Source organism: Oncorhynchus keta, chromosome 18 (genome assembly GCF_023373465.1).
Source record: "Oncorhynchus keta strain PuntledgeMale-10-30-2019 chromosome 18, Oket_V2, whole genome shotgun sequence".
Lineage (NCBI taxonomy): Eukaryota > Metazoa > Chordata > Actinopteri > Salmoniformes > Salmonidae > Oncorhynchus > Oncorhynchus keta.
In genome coordinates, this window is record NC_068438.1 from 26,562,636 (window position 1) to 26,583,640 (window position 21,005).

General features: G+C 41.4%; 1 protein-coding gene across 2 annotated transcripts in view; it reads left to right on the forward strand.

Moving 5' to 3' along the window:
- LOC118397530 (beta-galactosidase-1-like protein 2) overlaps positions 1–18,682 on the forward strand; it is a 23,151-nt gene extending 4,469 nt beyond the window's left edge. The window contains exons 9-19 of one of the 2 annotated variants that reach the window (XM_035792402.2): positions 627–711; positions 4,057–4,200; positions 4,819–4,899; positions 10,664–10,770; positions 15,594–15,740; positions 15,861–15,932; positions 16,559–16,637; positions 16,809–16,896; positions 17,326–17,440; positions 17,659–17,775; positions 18,053–18,682. In XM_035792402.2, the coding sequence (XP_035648295.1) occupies positions 627–711; positions 4,057–4,200; positions 4,819–4,899; positions 10,664–10,770; positions 15,594–15,740; positions 15,861–15,932; positions 16,559–16,637; positions 16,809–16,896; positions 17,326–17,440; positions 17,659–17,775; positions 18,053–18,139 (1,122 nt within the window). In that variant the 3' untranslated portion in view covers positions 18,140–18,682. The remainder of the gene's footprint in view (positions 1–626; positions 712–4,056; positions 4,201–4,818; positions 4,900–10,663; positions 10,771–15,593; positions 15,741–15,860; positions 15,933–16,558; positions 16,638–16,808; positions 16,897–17,325; positions 17,441–17,658; positions 17,776–18,052) is intronic. The other variant, XM_035792403.2, reaches the window with a different exon arrangement.
- The last annotated feature ends 2,323 nt before the right edge of the window (positions 18,683–21,005 follow it).

Here is a 21,005-nt window from a genome sequence, read left to right on the forward strand (position 1 = left end):
GTCTTGGTGGTTCCAAACTTCTTCTATTTAAGAATGGGGTACCCTTCCCCAGATCTGTGCCTCGACACAATCCTGTCTCGGAGTTCTACGGACAGCTCCTTCGATATCATGGCTTGGTTTTGTCTCTGACATGCACTATCAACTGTGGGACCTTAAATAGACAGGTATGTGCTTTTCTAAATCATGTCCAGTCAATTTAATTTCCTACAAGTGTACTCCAATCAAATTGTAGAAACCTCTCAAGAATGACCAATGGAAACATGATGCACTTGAGCTCAATTTCGAGTCTAATAGCAAAGGGTCTGAATATAAATAAGGTTTTCCTGTTTTTGATTTGTTTTTTATTTATGTGCAAAAATGGCGAAAACCTGTTTTCACTTCGTCATCGTGGGTTATTGTGTGTAGATTGATGGGGAAAACAAATCATTTTATCCATTTTAGAATAAGACTGTAACGTAACAAAATGTGGAAAAAGTGAAGAGGTCTGAATACTTTCCGAATGCACTGTAATTTTTTTTGAACTGGTCCCTGATGTTCATGGAGTAAATACTGTGTCTACAAGGAGTAACATATATTTAGTTTATTTGTACCTCTCTTTTGAACATTCCCTTTCCTAATTCCTCTAGCCCCAGAAGCCCAAGATGGTGATGGAGTATTGGTCTGGGTGGTTTGACCTCTGGGGTGACCTTCATCATGTTTTTGCTGCTGAGGGTAAGTCATATTTCCTCAAGCAGCAGGACCTTTGCCACACCGCATGAGTCCCACTTAATAGATTGGTCACATGGTGCTTAGCATATGGTCAGTGCTCCTTTGTGATATGTTTCTGTCAGATATTAATATGCTTTCCATGTGTGCTTATTTCCAAGCCAAGCATCATAAACTTTTATTCCCCCCAAAATTGTATTTTGATCCATGTAGTCAATTTCAACTGAACCAAGCTGTGATTTGTATACTGTTTTATTCTGTGTTATGCTTTTATACAGGCCTTCAGTGTCTAGAACCTTCAAAATAAATGGAAACAGCAAAGTCCATATGGTCACCCTACATGTGTATATACACTCAATAGAAGAGTATTCCATGCAGTACATTCCATGCAGTACCTACATGTGAATCATTCTCTCTCAGCAGGGAACAGTACAGTATGTGAAAGGGCTACTGACTAACCGTTTAATACACACACACACCTTCCGCATAAAACTGTAGCGACTACTTGCTTTGGGATATTTTGGTCATGATGGTGATTTAAAAAAAAACATTTTCATAATTTCAGTGCATCACTGCAGTAAATACTTGTCAGTTGTCATACAGCTTGGCACTCAGTTGTGGATGTGTATTAATGTCATGTAGATTTCCCAGACTGTCCTTCTTATGTTGAACAACAGCCACTGATGACTCGGGTCCCCAGGCCTGGTTTTGTCCACCTGTCATTGTCAGCAGCATCCACGTCTATCTCGCACACACAGGATCAAAATTAAATCAAATTGTATTTGTCACATGCGCCGAATACAACAGGTGTAGACCTTACCGTGAAATGGTTACTTACAAGCCCTTAACCAACAATGCAGTTCAAGAAATCCAGTTAAGAAATATTTACTAAATAAACTAAAGTAAAAAATAAAAAGTAACACAATAAAATAAAAGAACAATAATGAGGCTATAGACAGGGTGCCGGTACCGAGTCAATGTGTGAGGGCACAGGTTAATTGAGGTCATTTGTACATCTAGGTAGAGGTAAAGTGACTATGCATAGATAATAAACAGCAAGTAGCAGCAGTGTCAATGTGAATAGTCCAGGTAGCCATTTGATTAATTGTTCAGCAGTCTTATGCCTTGGGGGTAGAAGCTATTAATGAGCCTTTTGGACCTAGACTTGGCACTGCGGTACCACTTGCCGTTCGGCAGCAGAGAGAACAGTTTATGACTTGGGTGACTTGCTAAACAAGGCATGCTCTGTCACTCCATGCTTGTTATTCATTATCTGGATTCCCTTGATTTAAATCAGTAAAGTCAGCTCAATTTGAATGTCTAATTAAAAATGTGTCTATGTTCTAAACTCAGCAAAAAAGAAACGTCCTCTCACTGTCAACTGCGTTTATTTTCAGAAAACTTAACATGTGTAAATATTTTTATGAACATAAGATTCAACAACAGAGACATAAACTGAACAAGTTCCACAGACATGTGACTAACATAAATGAATAATGTGTCCCTGAACAAAGAGGGGTGGGGGTCAAAATCAAAGTAACAGTCAGTATCTGGTGTGGCCACCAGCTGCATTAAGTTCTGAAGTGCATCTCCTCCTCATCGACTGCACCAGATTTGCCAGTAATTGCTGTGAGATGTTACCCCACTCTTCCACCAAGGCACCTGCAAGTTCCCAGACATTTCTGTGGGGAATGGCTCTAGCCCTCACCCTCCGATCCAACAGGTCCCAGACGTGCCATGACGGACCCTCCACCTCCAAATCGATCCCGTTCCAGAGTACAGGCCTCGGTGTAACGCTCATTCCTTTCGACGATAAACACAAATCCAACCATCACCCCTGGTGAGACAAAACCGCGACTTGTCAGTGAAGAGCACTTTTTGCCAGTCCTGTCTGGTCCAGCGACGGTGGGTTTGTGCCCATAGGCAATGTTGTTGGCGGTGATGTCTGGTGAGGACCTGCCTTACAACAGGTCTACAAGCCTGCAGTCCAGCCTCTATCAGCCTATTGCAGACAGACTGAGCACTGATGGAGGGATTGTGCGATGCTGGTGTAATAGTAATAGTAATATATGCCATTTAGCTGACGCTTTTATCCAAAGCGACTTACAGTCATGTGTGCATACATTCTACGTATGGGTGGTCCCGGGAATCGAACCCACTACCCTGGCGTTACAAGCGCCATGCTCTACCAACTGAGCTACAGAAGGACCAACTGTAACTCGGGCAGTTGTTGTTGCCATCCTGTACCTGTCCCGCAGCTGTGATGTTCGGATGTACTGATCCTGTGCAGGTGTTGTTACACGTGGTCTGTCACTGCAAAGATGATCAGCTGTCCGTCCTGTAGCGCTGTCTTATGCATCTCACAGTGCGGACATTGCAATGTATTGCCCTGTCCACATCTGCAGTCCTCATGCCTCCTTGCAGCATGCCTATGACACGTTCACGCAGATGAGCAGGGACCCTGGGCATCTTTCTTTTGGTGTTTTTCAGAGTCAGTAGAAAGGCCTCTTTAGTGTCCTAAGTTTTCATAATGGTGACTTTAATTGCTTGTTTGTGGTTCATTGAACAAGCATGGGAAACAGTGTTTAAACCCTTTACAATGAAGATCTGTGACGTTATTTGGATTTTTACAAATTATCTTTGAAAGACAGGGTCCTGAAAAAGGGGTTTATATTCGTAGTTCACAAACTTTTTCCCATGGTGCCCCCCTTGCAGAATTGGAGAACATTGGGGAATATCCCTATCCCCCCCAACAATGTCTGTGGTCTTAAAAAAACGAAATAAAGAAAATGTTAGCGGACATGGGCTAGTTGATCTGGACATTTCTGACAAGTTATAAATAGCTCTCTAAGGTATGCAATGACTAACATGACAAGAGGAACTGATGATCCACTACCCAATTTCGAAATTGCACCTTGTGCATTCTACTATTACAACATTCAAGAGTAAGTTTAATGCCAGACTGAGTTCCTTAATTGAAAAAAAAGGTTGGGAACCACTGTTCTATGCAATATGTGTAGCTAATCAGTATGTTGAGGCAGGGGATTTTGAATGGGGATCGGGTAGTTCCTATAATGACTTATAAGTGTAATAAGGTGTGGCGGGTTTAATCCATAATGCAATTTAACTGATTTTAAGGGCAATAGGACATTTGGAACGAGGTCAATTGCTTGTCAAATGTTATCCTACTTTTTGTTTTACTATTGGGCTCCCTGCTACAGCTCTTGAATATAGAGGTAGAGTTTATAGCAATGGATATGATACAGCTATTACGTGCACCAGGTCTTGTAGTTCTACTATGTCTCTGTACCCATCGGTAGTAAGTTCTCATTTGTCACCCTTCTTTGGCAGACATGGTTGCTATTGTGACGGAAATCCTGAAACAGGATGCATCAATCAATCTCTACATGTTCCACGGAGGAACTAATTTTGGCTTCATGAACGGGGCTTTTGCAATTGCCACGCCCATGCCTAAGCCAATGGTAACAAGCTATGGTAAGTTCTATTTAGATCTTTCTTTTAAAATCAATATTAGCTCATAGTTTACCTTGTTATTTATTTTTATTGAAACATATCTCTGATAAGGATTGTACACCAGCCAGTTGTGCAGGTGATGTTACAGTAATGCACCGTCAATGTACTGTTTGTAAAGGCCAGTAGATGGGGCTGTCACTCCTCAACAGTGCTTGACCTCGGGCTGCATTTTAGCACTCACTGCATCATTAATTCATCAGCTAATAAAATGCATGGGAAATGTAAAAGAAAGACTGCATGATGGGTTTTATATCCTGTTTGGGACTGTTGAAATTGTAACAACCTCGCTACTCAGGAGAATGACATTGATGTCAAACACAGTAACAGTGGCACATTGGCACCGGCTCTTTGACCTTCAAGTTTATCAGTAGTCTGTATTTGCATTTTATTTTCTTCACTGCCTCTTGCCTCCATCCAAACTCCTGCAGCCGTATCTGTCAAGATAACCACAAAATATGTCTCCTGCTGGCTAAGATGTTTGAAAGGAGCAGAGTGAAACTCATCGGACACGGGAGGAGGTATCCCCGCCTCTCGCTCATCGTGCCTCTTGCTGTTCTGATAGTAGCATTATCTTTTCAGATTACGATGCTCCGTTATCTGAGGCAGGGGATTACACCACCAAGTACACTCTTCTGAGGAATGTATTGAGCCGCTATCACAGTGAGTGTCGCCGTGAGGGGCTCTTTGTGTCATTCTCCAAAGTCACTTAATAAGACCCTATGGGGAACATTGAGTCTGTCTTGCCCAATCAGAGATGAGTGTGTGAGATTGATGCTGGGTATGGTGAACTACAGGAGCGTTTCTAAAACTCCCCTCCCCCTCCTGGGTGCATGTTTTAGTTTTTTTGCCCTAGCACTACAAAGCTGATTCAAATAACCAACTCATCATCAAGCGGGGAGGAGGGGGGACATACACATACCCAGGAACGAGTTTGAGATACCCTGGACTACAGTACAGCAGGGATAGGAGGGGACATCAGATTAGGGACACGCCCCACCTCCCACCCCTCAAATATAAAGTCAGAGCAATCTTGCATTTATCCAGCCTCCCGGTAAACTAAGATCTTCAGGGCTATCTTAACATGTTTCATCCTTACGTTGTGCAGTATGTTGAACAATGAGCATTGACCTGGATGAGAGTGATCACTAAAGCGTGCGTGCGTCTATGTTCTATTCAGCACCACATGACCTAATTCTGTGTTTCGATCCAACTTGATATATGCTATTGTTTGGCTCTCAGCTCATGAGTTTCATGAGTCATGCATACCCTGTGTAAGTAAGTAGCCTTGCACAAGCCTTGGCTTTTGCAAGCCGGAATGGTTTATAGGAGCAGGAGCCTTTCTCCTGTTTCTATAGAATGAGGCACCTTAATGTACAGTACAAGTACACCCCCTGGACAGGGCGCTAGTCTATCACAGGGCTTTTGAGTAATGCGAGTAATGCGTACCCATAGTCACAGACTAAAACATTATCTCTAATGATTGACCATAAATAGAACGAAAATACTGTCAATTGAATATCTAACACTTGGTTTAATAACATTAAATAAATAGTATTGTTCTTCAAAATGGACTGTAGTGGTTAAAAGCCAAGGTAATATGATTTGATTATGCATGTGGCAGGCAGTCCAACTTGCACAACATTCTTTAAATTGAGTTCAAATATCAATCCACTGTAGAATCCAATGACATTAAAGTTTCAAGTTTATAAACTGCAGCTGATAACTGTCAGGCAGCTCACACAATACCATACAGCAAAAGTGTGAAACAGCAATTTTCTCCAAAGAAATACTTTGCTTTTAAACTCTGAATGCCATTTCAGGACTAGGTGATTTTTGCCACCCATTAGCCCCTTTTAGTGGCCCAGATGTTGAACATAGTGGTAGGGGAGCACTTTCCACCAATAACCCTCAGTGGCTGCAGGTTTCTCAGAGTGCTTCAACACCTTAAAGAGGGCTGGAGGACATCTCTTACAGAGCACCAACATTCAGCTCCAACAGTTGGAAAAGGGAGAATGGGTATGATTATGTGACCTGTACTACCAGCTGGATGCTGCTACTGCTGTCAAGCTCAGATGTTTTCCCAGTAATTATCTTAAAAACCTGGATTATTTCCTGAGTCACAGATGTTTTCCACTTCTGCATTTATCTGGACTTGCCATTTGTGACATACCACTGTATGCAGAGGTCAAAATGATCATAAGAAATGATTGTTGTGTCAAAAATAAATAGATTTAATTATTGTAATCGATCATTTATATTATCTATCAATGACAGTCTGAATAAACAGGTCATTTTCAATATATATATATATATATATATAATATCACACCCTGGCCATGGAGGCTTTTATTCTATATTTTGGTTAGACCAGGGTGTGACTTGGGTGGGCATTCTAGTTTCTTTATTTCTATGTTTTCTGTTTCTATGTTTTGGCCGGGTATGGTTCTCAATCAGGGACAGCTGTCTATCGTTGTCTCTGATTGGGACTCATACTTAGGCAGCCTGTTTTGCCACCTTAGTTGTCTTTGTTAGTGGCCTGTATAGCCCTAGTAAGCGCCATGTTTGTTTTTGTTGGCGACATTTATAATAAAGTGAAATGTACGCTCACAACGCTGCACCTTGGTCCGGTCATTTCCCTGATGACGTCCGTGACAATATAACTCCAGCTAGTAGTTAGGTTTGTTAAAATAGAGCCCTAACACAATATAGCGCTATATATACAACATATATATATATATATATATATATACTGCTCAAAAAAATAAAGGGAACACTTAAACAACACAATGTAACTCCAAGTCAATCACACTTCTGTGAAATCAAACTGTCCACTTAGGAAGCAACACTGATTGACAAATTTCTCATGCTGTTGTGTAAATGGAATAGACAACAGGTGGAAATTATAGGCAATTAGCAAGACACCCCCAATAAAGGAGTGGTTCTGCAGGTGATAACCACAGACCACTTCTCAGTTCCTATGCTTCCTGGCTGATGTTTTGGTCACTTTTGAATGCTGGCAGTGCTTTCACTCTAGTGGTAGCATGAGACGGAGTCTACAACCCACACAAGTGGCTCAGGTAGTGCAGCTCATCCAGGATGGCACATCAATGCGAGCTGTGGCAAGAAGGTTTGCTGTGTCTGTCAGCGTAGTGTCCAGAGCATGGAGGCGCTACCAGGAGACAGGCCAGTATATCAGGAGATGTGGAGTAGGCCGTAGGAGGGCAACAACCCAGCAGCAGGACCGCTACCTCCGCCTTTGTGCAAGGCGGATCAGGAGGAGCACTGCCAGAGCCCTGCAAAATGACCTCCAGCAGGCCACAAATGTGCATGTGTCTGCTCAAACGGTCAGAAACAGACTCCATGAGGGTGGTATGAGGGCCCGACGTCCACAGGTGGGGGTTGTGCTTACAGCCCAATACCGTGCAGGACGTTTGGCATTTGCCAGAGAACACCAAGATTGGCAAATTCGCTACTGGCGCCCTGTGCTCTTCACAGAAAGCAGGTTCACACTGAGCACATGTGACAGACGTGACAGTCTGGAGACTCCGTGGAGAACGTTCTGCTGCCTGCAACATCCTCCAGCATGACCGGTTTGGCGGTGGGTCAGTCATGGTGTGGGGTGGCATTTCATTGGGGGGGCCGCACAGCCCTCCATGTGCTCGCCCGAGGTAGCCTGACTGCCATTAGGTACTGAGATGAGGTCATCAGACCCCCTGTGAGACCATATGCTGGTGCGGTTGGCCCTGGGTTCCTCCTAATGCAAGACAATGCTAGACCTCATGTGGCTGGAGTGTGTCAGCAGTTCCTGCAAGCGGACGGCATTGATGCTATGGACTGGCCCGCCCGTTCCCCAGACCTGAATCCAATTGAGCACATCTGGGACATCATGTCTCGCTCCATCCACCAACGCCACATGTTACACCACAGACTGTCCAGGAGTTGGCGGATGCTTTAGTCCAGGTCTGGGAGGAGATCCCTCAGGAGACCATCCGCCACCTCATCAGGAGCATGCCCAGGCGTTGTAGGGAGGTCATACAGGCACGTGGAGGCCACACACACTACTGAGCCTCATTTAGACTTGTTTTAAGGCCATTACATCAAAGTTGGATCAGCCTGTAGTGTGGTTTTCCACTTAAATGTTGAGTGTCACTCCAAATCCAGACCTCCATGGGTTGATAAATTTGATTTCCACTGATATTTTTTGTGTGATTTTGTTGTCAGCACATTCAACTATGTAAAAAGAAAGTATTTAATAAGAATATTTCATTCATTCAGATCTAGGATGTGTTATTTTAGTGTTCCCTTTATTTTTTGGAGCAGTATATATATATATATATATATATATATATATATATACACACATAGGTTCAGGGGTTTGTCAGAAATATTTATGCTATTTTCACTATTACAATTATTGCCGCACTTGCTGGCGTTCGCTGGGTTGATGAATTAACACGGCCCCTCACTGGCCAATCAGAATGTGCTCCATGGCGAAATATCAAGTTGTGTATTTACCGTCTTTTATGTATTGCCTTGGAATCATCTCAAATTCCAATGTTAGTCTGTTATAGTTTGTTAAATGGCTTACAGAAACAAAATGTAGAACCAAATACATTAACTTGAACCCATTTGCAGTCCACGTTGTTCTAAGTAATTGCGTGGCTTCAATAGCATTCACACTGATATAGGCTCAGCCTATACTTCATTATTGACAAGGTCTCAAAAGAGAACGAATAATTCAATTCAAATTCTAAACTAAACTTGTTTCAAATAGGTTGTCTCACACTTACAGGCACCATAATGTCTAGGGTTTTACACACACCCAAACTTTTCACAGTAGCTGGACAAAGATCCAATATAAAAAGGGAGATTGTCCACTCACCGTTATACTGCTCCCAAATAGGCCTGTGTTTTATTTACATAAATTGGAACCATTTTACAGATCACATTCACACATCTCCAGATGTTACTATATAGGCGAGACCCAAATGCAGACACAGGAGGCAGAGTCTTACAATGTTTATTATTCCAAAGGGGTAGGCAAGAGAATTGTCATGGACAGGCAATAAGGTCAAAACCAGATCAGAGTCCAGGAGGTACAGAGTGGCAGACAGGCTCGTGGTCAAGGCAGGCAGAATGGTCAGTCAGGCGGGTACAAAGTCCAGAAACAGGCAAGGGTCAAAACTGGGAGGACTAGAAAAGGGAGAATTCAAAAAGCAGGAGAACGGGAAAACCGCTGGTTGTGACAAGACAAACTGGCACAGAGAGACAGGAAACAGGGATAAATACACTGGGGAAATAAGCGACACCTGGAGGGGGTGGAGACAATCACAAGGACAGGTGAAACAGATCAGGGTGTGACAGTTACATTGCATGCACGTTGAGGTGAACCATTGTAATACAATTTGTTGGAATAAAATTTAATGAAAAACAAGCACGTTTAAAAAAAAAAATGAAACGACATGAAATAAATGTAAAATGTAAGGATGTTATAAAAAGACAGCCTTCGTTATAGTAGGCCTAATGGAGGGCTTGAGTTTTCAACATATGAAATGGGGAAAAAGCAATTGTTAAAGGTTACAGATAACTTCTGTATATGATGTTCACCGGTATTCACCTGAGGTTCTCATCTCTCGTTGCATGATGGGCATGAAAAGTAGCCTACATCATGCAAGGGGTTTTATGCACGTCCAAAATGGGACCTGCATGGCTAAAACAATGTGGGCCTGCCTACAATGCATAGATACAAAGGGAATGTCAGCTCCCTGTTTTACTCATCTCAAACGTTATATTTTAATAAAGGTTTTGGCGATTAAGATTTCTTTCCAAACGGTCTCAGGAGCCAAAAATGTTATGGACAGTCTTGACTTGCATTTGGCAATGGGGGAAAGGCCTTCATTGAGAGGAGGGGAGGCTATGCTAGATTTTAACCAAATAAAATGAAATGGGAGAAAACGTTTTGTTTTTTATATTTCTAAATATGAAGTACGCAGGCACCAAAAGCACATTAGGCTACTCTTGGTCCATGCGCATATGGGCAGTGTGCTGGATAGGCTGCGTTTCCACTGCCAAAATTCATGCCGTAACCAACTGCGTTACCACTAAAACCAGCTTTTGGTTGGTCTTAAATATCCCTACCAGCCCTGCCTGAAATTAGCACTTTGGATCATGTTCTGATATAAGACTGGTAAATTGCCGAACATGGCGTTCGAGCTTGATAATGCTCGTAAGCCAATTTCTACATGACAAAATTGCAAACTAACATGCGTTTGACACTAGCGTCAAAAATAGAGCCCTTAGAGTGTATTGATGTTCCTACAAAACCCTCTGTTCGTGTTGGTAAACTCAAAAGTACAGTTTCTATCCACCAAGAGACTCCCACTCCCCTGCATGTTTTATATCTGACTATATCTGTGTAACTCAGGTGAGAAGCTTCCTGAGGTTCCCTCCGTCAAGGCCAGGATAGTGTATGAGCCTGTCATCATTCAGAAGCATCTGTCACTGTGGGAGAGCCTGCATTTTACTGAGAAGGTGAGCAGCTAGGGTCCAAGTAGCACGCTGTCTGCTGTAACCTGGCCTAGACTGCTTGGTTGTGATGCACAGGACTTGGTTGAACACAATTTCACAAGAATTGGTTGTATATCTATCACTAGAAATTATTGTATACAGTATCACTAGAATTAGATATACACTGTATGAGACCTCCTTACATGCTCTCTTCATTGTATATTTTCTGGGCAAATGTAGCAGCGTGTCTGGTACTTGCGTAAACCATTAATTATTCACAAGCCATTGCTGTAATTTGCTCCCTTATGAGACGACAATTACTTTCCCACCGTCTAAATCCAGACACTTGTAGAAAGAATGTATTTCATAATTATGGTAATTGGCTTTCTAAAAATGGACCTTGACCTTTATATTATACAGTGCTTTGGAAAGTATTCAGACCCCTTGACTTTTTCCCCAAAAAATGTATGTTACAGCCGTATTCTAAAAGGTATTACATTGTTTCCCCCCCTCATAAATCTACACACAATACCCCATAATGAATTTTTGAAATGTTTGCTAATTTATAAAAAATGGGAAAAAAAATAAAAATGAAATATCACATTTATATAAGTATTCATACCCTTTACTCAGTACATTGTTGAAGCACCTTTGGTAGCTGTTACAGTATTGAGTCTTATTGGGTATGTCTCTGCAAGCTTGGCACACCTGTATTTGGGGAGTTTCTCTAATTCTTCTCTGCAGATCCTCTCAAGCTCTGTCAGGTTGGATCGGGAGAAATGCTGTACAGCTATTTTTAGGTCTCGCCCAGTCTGAGTTCCTGAGTGCTCTGGAACAGGTTTTCATCAAGGATCTCTCTGTAATTTGCTACGTTCATCTTTCCTTCAATCCTGACTAGTCTCCCAGTTCCTGACACTAAAAAACATCCCCACAGCATGATGTTGCCACCACCATGCTTCACCGTAAGGATTGGTGCCAGGTTTTCTGCAGACGTGACGCTTGGAGTTCCGGCCAAAGAGTTCAATCTTGGTTAAATCAGACCAGAGAATCTTGTTTCTCTGGTCTGAGAGTGTTTAGCTGCCTTTTGGCAAACTCCAAGCGGGCTGTCATGTGCCTTTTACTGAGCAGTGGCTTCCGTCTAGCCACTCTACCATAAAGGCCTGATTGCTGAAGTGCTGCAGAGATGGTTTTCCTTCTGGAAGGCTTTCCCATCTCCACAGAGGAACTCTAGAGCTCTGTCAGAGTGACCATCGGGTCTTGGTCACCTCCCTGACCAAGGCCCTTCTCCCCAGATTGCTGGGTTTGGCTGGGCGGCCAGCTCTAGGAAGAGTCTTGGTGGTTCCAAACTTATCACATTAAGAATGATGGAGGCCACTGTGTTTTTGGGGACCTTCAATGCTGCAGAATTGTTTTGGTACCCTTCCCCAGATCTGTGCCTCGACACAATCCTGTCTCCGAGCTCTACGGACAATTCCTTCAACCCCCTGGCTTTGTTTTTGCACTGACATGCACTGTTAACTGCAGAAGCTTATATAGACAGGTGTGTGCCTTTCCAAGTCATGTCCAATCAATTGAATTTACCACAGGTGGACTCCAATCAAGTTGTAGAAACAGCTCAAGGATGATCAATGGAAACAGGATGCACCTGAGCTCAATTTAGAGTCTCATAGCAAAGGGTCTGAATACTTATGTAAATAAGGTATTTAAGTTTTTTATTTGTAATACATTTGCAAAAATGTAAAAAAAACAGTTTGCTTTGTCGTTATTGGGTATTATGTTTAGATTGTTGAGGACAAAAAAACATATTGAATCCATTTTAGAATAAGGCTGTAACGTAACAAAATGTGGAGAAGTCAAGAGGTCTGAATAGTTTCCGAAAACACTGTATATACACTGCCACTGTATTCATACCCCTTGACTTATTGTTGTGTTAGCCTGAATTCACATGGATTAAATAGACTTCTTTTTTAATACATTTTTGCACATCTAATGACAATTCTATACAGAAATATCACATTTTCATAAGTATTCACACCCCTGGGTCAATACTTTGTGGAAGCCCCTTGGCGGTGTTAACAGCTTGAGTTGTCTTACGTATGTCTTTATCAGCTTTGCACATCTGGATTTGGGGATTTTCTCCCATTCTTCCTTCCAGATTTTTTCAAGCTCTGTTAAATTAGATGGAGAGCGCGATGAATAACAATCTACAAGTCTTTCCACAAATTCAAGTCTGGGCTTTGGCTGGGCCACTCAAGGACTTTCACATTCTTGTTCTGAAGCCATTCCAGAATTGCTTTGGCTGTATGCTTGGGGTCATTGTCCTGTTGGAATGTAAATCTTCGCCCCCCAGTCTAAGGTTGTTTACAGTCTGAAGCAGGTTCTCATCAAGGATGTGCCTGTGTTTGGCTCCATTCATTGTTTTCTCTATCCTTACCAGTCTCCTAGTAACTGCTGCTGAAAAACATCCCCATAGAATGATGCTGCCACCACCATGCTTCACAGTAGGGATGGTGTTAGACAGGTGATGAGCAGTGCCTGGTTTTCTCCAGACATATTGTTTGCATTCAGGCCAAAGAGTAAAATGTTTGTCTCATCCAGACCACAGAATCTTTTGCCTTATGCTCTGAGTCTTTCACATGCCTTTTTGCAAACTTCAGGCGTGCCCTCATGTGCCTTTTTCTCATTTGTAGCTTCCGTCTGGCCACTCTACCATAAAGCCAATATTGGTGATGTGCTGTAGAGACTGTTTCCTTCTGGCAAGTTCTCCCATTTCAGCCAAGGAACTCTGTAGTTCTGTCAGAGTTGTCATTGGGTTCTTGGTCAACTCCCTGACCAAAGGTCCTTCTTGCCCAGTTGCTCAGTTTGGTTTTTGGGTAGTTCCATATTTTTTCAATTTCCCAATGATGGAGACCACTGTGCTCTTGTAAACTGTGCTCTTCAACACTCTAGAAATTGTTTTATACCCTTCCCCATAATACTGTATGCCTCATAATAATTATATCTCGGAGATCTACAGACAGTTCCTTTGACTTTACGATATAGTTCCTGCTATGACATGCACTGTCAACTATTGGACCTTATATAGACAGGTGTGTTTCTTTCTCAATCATGTCCAAACAATTGAATGGGCCGCAGGTGGACACCAATCAAGTTGTAGTGACATCTCAAGGATGATCAAAGGAAATTCGATGCACCTGAGCTCAATTTGGAGTGTCATAGCAAAGGGGCGTGAATATTTACACTACCGTTCAAAAGACTTGGGTCACATAGAAATGTCCTTGTTTTTGAAAGAAAAGCTCATTTCTTGTCCATTAAAATTACCTAGAATTGATCAGAAATACAGTGTAGACATTGTTAATGTTGTAAATGACTATTGTGGCTGGAAACGGCTGATTTTTAATTAAATATCTATTTAGGTGTACAGAGGCCCATTATCAGCAACCATCACTCCTGTGTTCCAATGGCACGTTGTGTTAGCTAATCCAAGTGTATCACTTTAAAAGGCTAATTTATCATTATAAAACCCTTTTGCAATTATGTTAGCCCAGCTGAAGACTGTTGTGCTGATTTAAAGAAGCAATACAACTGGTCCTTCATTAGAGAAGTTGAGTATCTGGAGCATCAGTATTTGTGGGTTCGATTACAGGCTCAAAATGGCCAGAAACAAATAACTTTCTTCTGAAACACATCAGTCTATTCTTGTTCTGAGAAATGAAGGCTATTCCATGTGAGATATTGCCAAGAAACTGAAGCTCTCGTACAACGCTGTGTACTACTCCTTTCACAGAACAGCACAAACTGGCCCTAACCAGAATAGAAAGAGGACTGGGAGGCCCCGGTGCACAACTGAGCAAGAGGACAAGTACATTAGAGTGTCTAGTTTGAGAAACAGACGCCTGAAAAGTCCTCAACTTGCAGCTTCATTAAATAGCACAAGCAAAACACCAGTCTCAACGTCAACAGTGAAGAGGCGACTCGGGATGCTGGCCTTCTAGGCAGAGTTGCAAAGAAAAAGCCATATCTCAGACTGGCCAATAAAAAGAAAATATTAAGATGGGAAAAAGAACACAGACACTGGACAGAGGAACTCTGCCTAGAAGGCCAGCATCCCGGAGTCGCCTCTTCACTGTTGACGTTGAGACTGGTGTTTTGCGGGTGCTATTTAATGAAGCTGCCAGTTGAGGACTTTTCAGGCGTCTGTTTCTCAAACTAGGTATACTCAACTAGTCTAAAGAAGGCCCGTTTTATTGCTTCTATAATCAGAACAACAGTTTTCAGCTGTGCTAACATAATTGGAAAAGGGTTTTCTAATGATCAATTAGCCTTTTAAAATTATAAACTTGGATTAGCTAACACAATGTGCCATTGGATCACAGAAGTGATGGTTGCTGATAATGGGCCTCTGTACACCTATGTAGATATTCCATAAACAATCTGCCGTTTCCAGCTACAATAGTCATTTATAACATTAACAATGTCTACACTGTATTTCTGATCAATTTGATGTTATTTTATTGGCCAAAAATATGCTTTTCTTTCAAAAACAAGGACATTTCTAAGTGACACCAAACTTTTGAATGGTAGTGTATGTAAATTAGATATTTCTGTATTTCATTTTCAATACATTTTCAGACATTTCAAAAAACATGTTTTCACTTTGTTGTTATGAGGTATTGTGTGTAGATGGGGGAGAAAAAATCTATTTAATCCATTTTGAATACAGGCTGTAAAACAACAAAATGTGGAATAAATCAAGGGGTATGAATACTTTCTAATGTCACTGTATCATATAATATATAATCATGTCAGATTAGATAGGAAGTTGTTCTTGTTTTGTCCTGGTGTAGCCCTTGAAGTCAGAGAAACCAGTCAACATGGAGAACCTTCCTGTCAACAATAACAATGGTCAGTCCAACGGCTACACTCTGTATGAGACCATAATCCACAGCGGAGGCCTTCTGAACTCCATGAACAATGTTAGAGACAGAGCCCTGGTAAGTACAGACAGACACAGCTACATGGCATTATATCATAATTATTTCATGATAATAGCAAACGTCAAGTACCCTATGTCAGTAGATTATTTGTACTAATAAACTTCTCTTGTCTTCTAGGTGTTTGTGGACAAACTCTTTGTTGGTGTACTGGACTATAAGATGCTGGAGTGTGCTCTGCCTGATGGAAAGGTATAGTGATAGTGTGTGTTTTGGGAAACAGGTAGCCTAGTGGAGAGAGTGTTGTGCCAGTAACCAAAATGTCACTGGTTTGGATATCCGAGTTGACAAGGTGAAAAATCTTTCGATGTGCCCTTGAGCAAGGCACTTAACCCTAATTTGCTCAAGGGGCGGGGTAATACTATGACTGACTGTAAAACAACACATTTCGCTGCAGCTATCCGGTGTATGTGACAATAACACATATTTAAAAAAAAAAGTTGTATTCAGGCTGTAGGTGTGCTGGTGAGCTGCTTTCAAAACTGGATAGTTAATATTCAACACCATGTTAGAGGTGAAAGCTTCTGGTGATGCTGATAAATGTGTTTGTCACTAAGGTGCTAGGATTATTCCAACAGAAAGTTCAGACAAATGTTGTTCTAACAAAGAGGAATCACAATCACTACCTTTTCTCCCGTCTGTTAATGGAAAACAAGTCCATGCTGCTTTTCTATCACACAGCAGCAGATTGGATTTATCTGCAGTCCAACTGAAAGCAACATGTTTCCTCTATTGTCTTTATTTAGTCTGCTTTGCATTGTAAACTGTAGATAACACCTCCAATTGTTTCCACATATTTTATGTACTTTTCATTGAAGGGGGAGAGAACATTGAGTTTACTCGTGGAGAACTCTGGGAGACTGAACTATGGTAAACTCCTAGATGAACAGCGTAAAGGTAATAAAATAGTTTAACCTACTGTATCTGGGTCAGTGATAGCCTTGTGGTTGTATAACTAGACACATCTATTAGTAAATCCTTTCAGAATAGGTGCTCAAAAGCAGCTAATTAACCACTGAATGTAGAAAATCAAAGACTGCCTTATTTCAGCCTTGGCTTATTTTTCAGGTCTTGTCGGAGACATTGAGTTGAACAATACCCCGCTACGAGACTTTATCATTCATAGTCTAGATATGAAGCCTGGCTTTGTAAATAGGTTTGTACTGATCATGTACATCTTTCAATTTCCGTCTTCATGTTTATTTGTTCTGTTCTGAGTCTCTGTCATTGCTCGTGCCTACCTCTGATTTTGTTGAGTTGATTATCTTCTTAGTTCTCACTGAGCATAGAATTACAATGCCAGATTGCAGAAATAACAGCTTTTTCATGTGGTTTCCCAATACCATGTTGAAACCACATTATAATCAACTGGGAAATTAGCGCCGTCTTGAAAATGCTTGCCCACTGAGAACAACACTACATCAAAAGATTACAAGTGGAATAAAACCATTTACATATCCATGACTGAAGCGATGCCATTGTACACTCTCACAAATGATTTTGTTACATGAATAAATATGACGAGAAATTGTATTAGTCAGTAATTTCCTGTGTTATAGTAGGGTGATCTTGTCCCATGTTTCAGACTGAGTGCATCAGGCCAGTGGAACTCTGTTTTCCAGAAGCCTTCCTTCCCAGGGTTTTTCCACGGCAAGCTATATGTGGGTGACCATCCCAGAGACACCTTCATCAGACTGCCTGTGAGTAAAGCAGCCCAAAAGGCTCTATGGTTATGGAAGACAGCACCACCTGTCCATACTGTTTATTGATGCATAGGGTAGTAGGCCTGTCTCTGGTTTATTCATAGCTAGTGTATTAGGCCTCACACATCAGATCAACAAAGTGGTGAAAGAAGATCCCAGAGAAACTCTAAACTCTGATTTTCAAGTCACTGATTACAGTGTTTTTTTATTCACAGGGTTGGAGTAAAGGAGTGGTCTTTATCAACGGGCAAAATCTTGGACGCCACTGGTCCATGGGGCCCCAGCAAACTCTCTACCTCCCCGCCCCCTGGCTTAACCGAGGAAACAACCAGGTACTGATGCCATAACTGTTACTGAAAAATCTCCCTCACCCTCCACAGGAGTTCACTCAGATGCCTCTGTTAGGGACATCACAGGTCAACAATTTTGATATACAGCTATAGCAGCTGGGCCACCCAGTGGGTTTGATGATATTGAACTTGTCAGTGCTTTGCAGGAATAGTCCTCAGACGACTTCCCTTTCCTCTGAACATGTCTCCACACCTTGGCACCCTGCTGCTGTGTTGACCTCTGCTGTGTTTCAGAGCCTTTTGTTTTTGTTGATCTCAGGTTGTTGTCTTTGAGGAGCAGGAAACTGATGGTAAAATCCAATTTGCCAGCGAGCCTGACCTTGGAATGACTGTTGACGTACAGTGAGGATGGCCTGGTAGAATGGAGGTATGGTTAGGAGTTCCATCCTCTCACATTTCCACACTCTGCTTGCCATCAGGGACCTAGCTGGATAGCTACTCAGAATCGATGCACATCACTGCACATGGCATTTATTTCCTGTTGGGAAGCCCCAGCCTCTGAATGATCCAGACTAATTAAGCATCCTACTAGATCTTGCAAACGTAACTGTGCCTTCATTATATTCGATGGGCCACGGCAATATCTGGATTGCAATGTACTGCAATATCTGGATTGTACTTGTTGTTTGTGTATATTACCTTTTCATACTGTATGTCTATTGTGAGAATTTTGTCAGAGGATACTAATTTGGAGATTTCAGGTATTTTAATGTATAGGTGTTTGTCCGGATTCAAGGACACATACTTTCACTATGTCATTGTATTTTATTTGATTGGACAGCAAATACATAGATTGTGCTTTTGAGATGAACCAGTGACATGTGATGGTGAATTAAACTAAACGATCAGTGCAGTGGAGACTCTCAAATACAAAGACATTCGCCAAGTACTTAACTTTTCAGTTGTTTATTTGTCTTGATAAATGTCATATGGTATCTCTGAGAAGGAGTCATGAGGAGAAATGAACAACCTTTAGAGTTACATGCAGAAGAAGTGATTCACACAAGGATGGAAGATGACTGTGGATCAAAGTAGGTAAAGGAAGGGGGAGTGTGATTTGCCCTAAGAAAGCATTTAGAGCCTAGTACAGTATGAGCCATCACCTTTGTTACATTATGTATGTACCACTACGAAGCTAAACACTGGATGAGGCTGTTCCATTACATTAAAGCTGTTTCTGACTGTCAGAACAGTATCGCTCGTTGATCCAACTGTGAGAGTGTGAGAAAGCCAGGGATGTAAAGGAGAAGTTTGAGTTTTGTACCGTCAGAGTACTACACTTAACTTATGATTCTATAAGTGATTACAACAGTGTAGGAGCAAGCTCCATTAAATGTCCAAGAGATGAAATTGCACTTCCATTATGTATAACTCTTAGTGTTGTCTGGGTTCATCTCTGCAGACAGGCCCTAACATTTTTCCTAAATTCACATGAATGAACACAATCAATTCTAAGAAAGGTCATTAAAAATGAAGGCTATTGTTAGCGATTGAAGTCAGAGCAATACAGAATTGATGGAAAACAATGAAATGTTGTGTCTCAGTTTGTTGGTGTTGCCCGCAAACCTAAATGTGACCTCAGAAGAGCTTTTCTGTGTGGTTTCTGAACCTCAGTGGCTGAGAGGCACAGATGAGAAAAGAAGAGGGTGGGGGCAAACATGGGCCAAGAAATGTTCAATTATAATTCAATTTGACAAGAGGACATTCATACTTCAAATAAATACATAAATAAATATATTTCTATTGATTTTCGCATAAATATACAGACTTTACTTGACATTTTGGAGAATGGAAACAGATCAGAAGACATTGATTCTTGCCTAATGAAGTTAATGGTACTGCTGTGCAATCCAAAGCCTAAAGATGAGGTCAACATGAACATTAACAGATGTTGTTTGATCGCAAAACATTTGGTTTGAATTCCTCAATTAAATAATACTATTAAATAGAAACGGTCAGAAATGACATGCTGGTATATCCATTTGAATACCAGTACCTGATGAGAGAGCATATTTTGGGGGGAGCCGTATCCGATGGGGGAACAGTGCCTGATAGGAAAAGCGTATCTGATCTAATACTGCTTTGGATAATTGAATAGGCCATAACTATCCTGGTCATTAATCTCCCTTTTTCATAGTTTGCCATTAGTGTCTTCACCTACATTTGAGGTATTACTGAAGGATACATTAAGAAATTGAAGCGGACATGAAACCTTAATACTGCAAAGGTATAGCTGAGCATGACACCAATTCACTTGTGCTTGTCATTATGTTTTGCCTGTTATATCCATGAATTGTCACAAAGCGTGTCGCAAAACTAACTTCAACCCGTACATGGTACAGTTTTGTCAGGGCAAGAAACTAGGACCGAGCATACATGCATAGGATGGTGTTGTAGACTGGGGTTCTAGCATGGGGTATCTTACTAGTAGTTGTCCAAAGCAGAGGATCTTCTTCTAGTTTTCATGGTATATTTGATTTGCCTTCTTACTCGCTTACAGTTCATAGACCCATTAATGAATGATGGTTGTTTCTTGGAAACATTTTAGCATGATTGTCTGTCTACCGCTGATGAAACTGAGGTTAAGTATACAGTAACATTTCTACACTGCAGTGGGCTTATAGATTATTCGCTGTGATACGAGCGCAAATATCTAACTTATGTAGGCAATACACACTGTGAACGTAGGTGCTTTTGCACATTTTACTGTATATCTCGACTGTCAGTGCCTTTAGCTTAGATAACTTTGATTGCTTTCTGTTGTCCTACTCTACTAGTTAGCTACTGTGGTTATATAAACCAGCATACTATATGGCCATCTGCCAAACTGCTCATCATTGGGTAATGATAATACTGTAACATATGCACAAAGTTGGGTTAAACCTAACGTGGTGATGTGCTGTTATACTGTTCATGGCATGTGATTGAAAAACAGGAGTGAACATGTGCTATGCCAGTTGTCATACATTGAGGTGTTCTTGGCAATGCCTAAGTCAATTCTTAGTTTTTATTTTACATCTATATAAATTCAGTTGTTACATTTTATCTGAGAGGACCTTACTATGAGTCCTCTAATTGTTCCTGTGTTAAATTAGTATGTACACATGTTTCCACTTAGGAACACAGTCACTAGTGCTTTTAAGTGCTAAGTTATGTTTTTAGGAATTTGACCTGTAATATTGTGTGCCTCCCAAGAGTTAGGAGCCCATCTT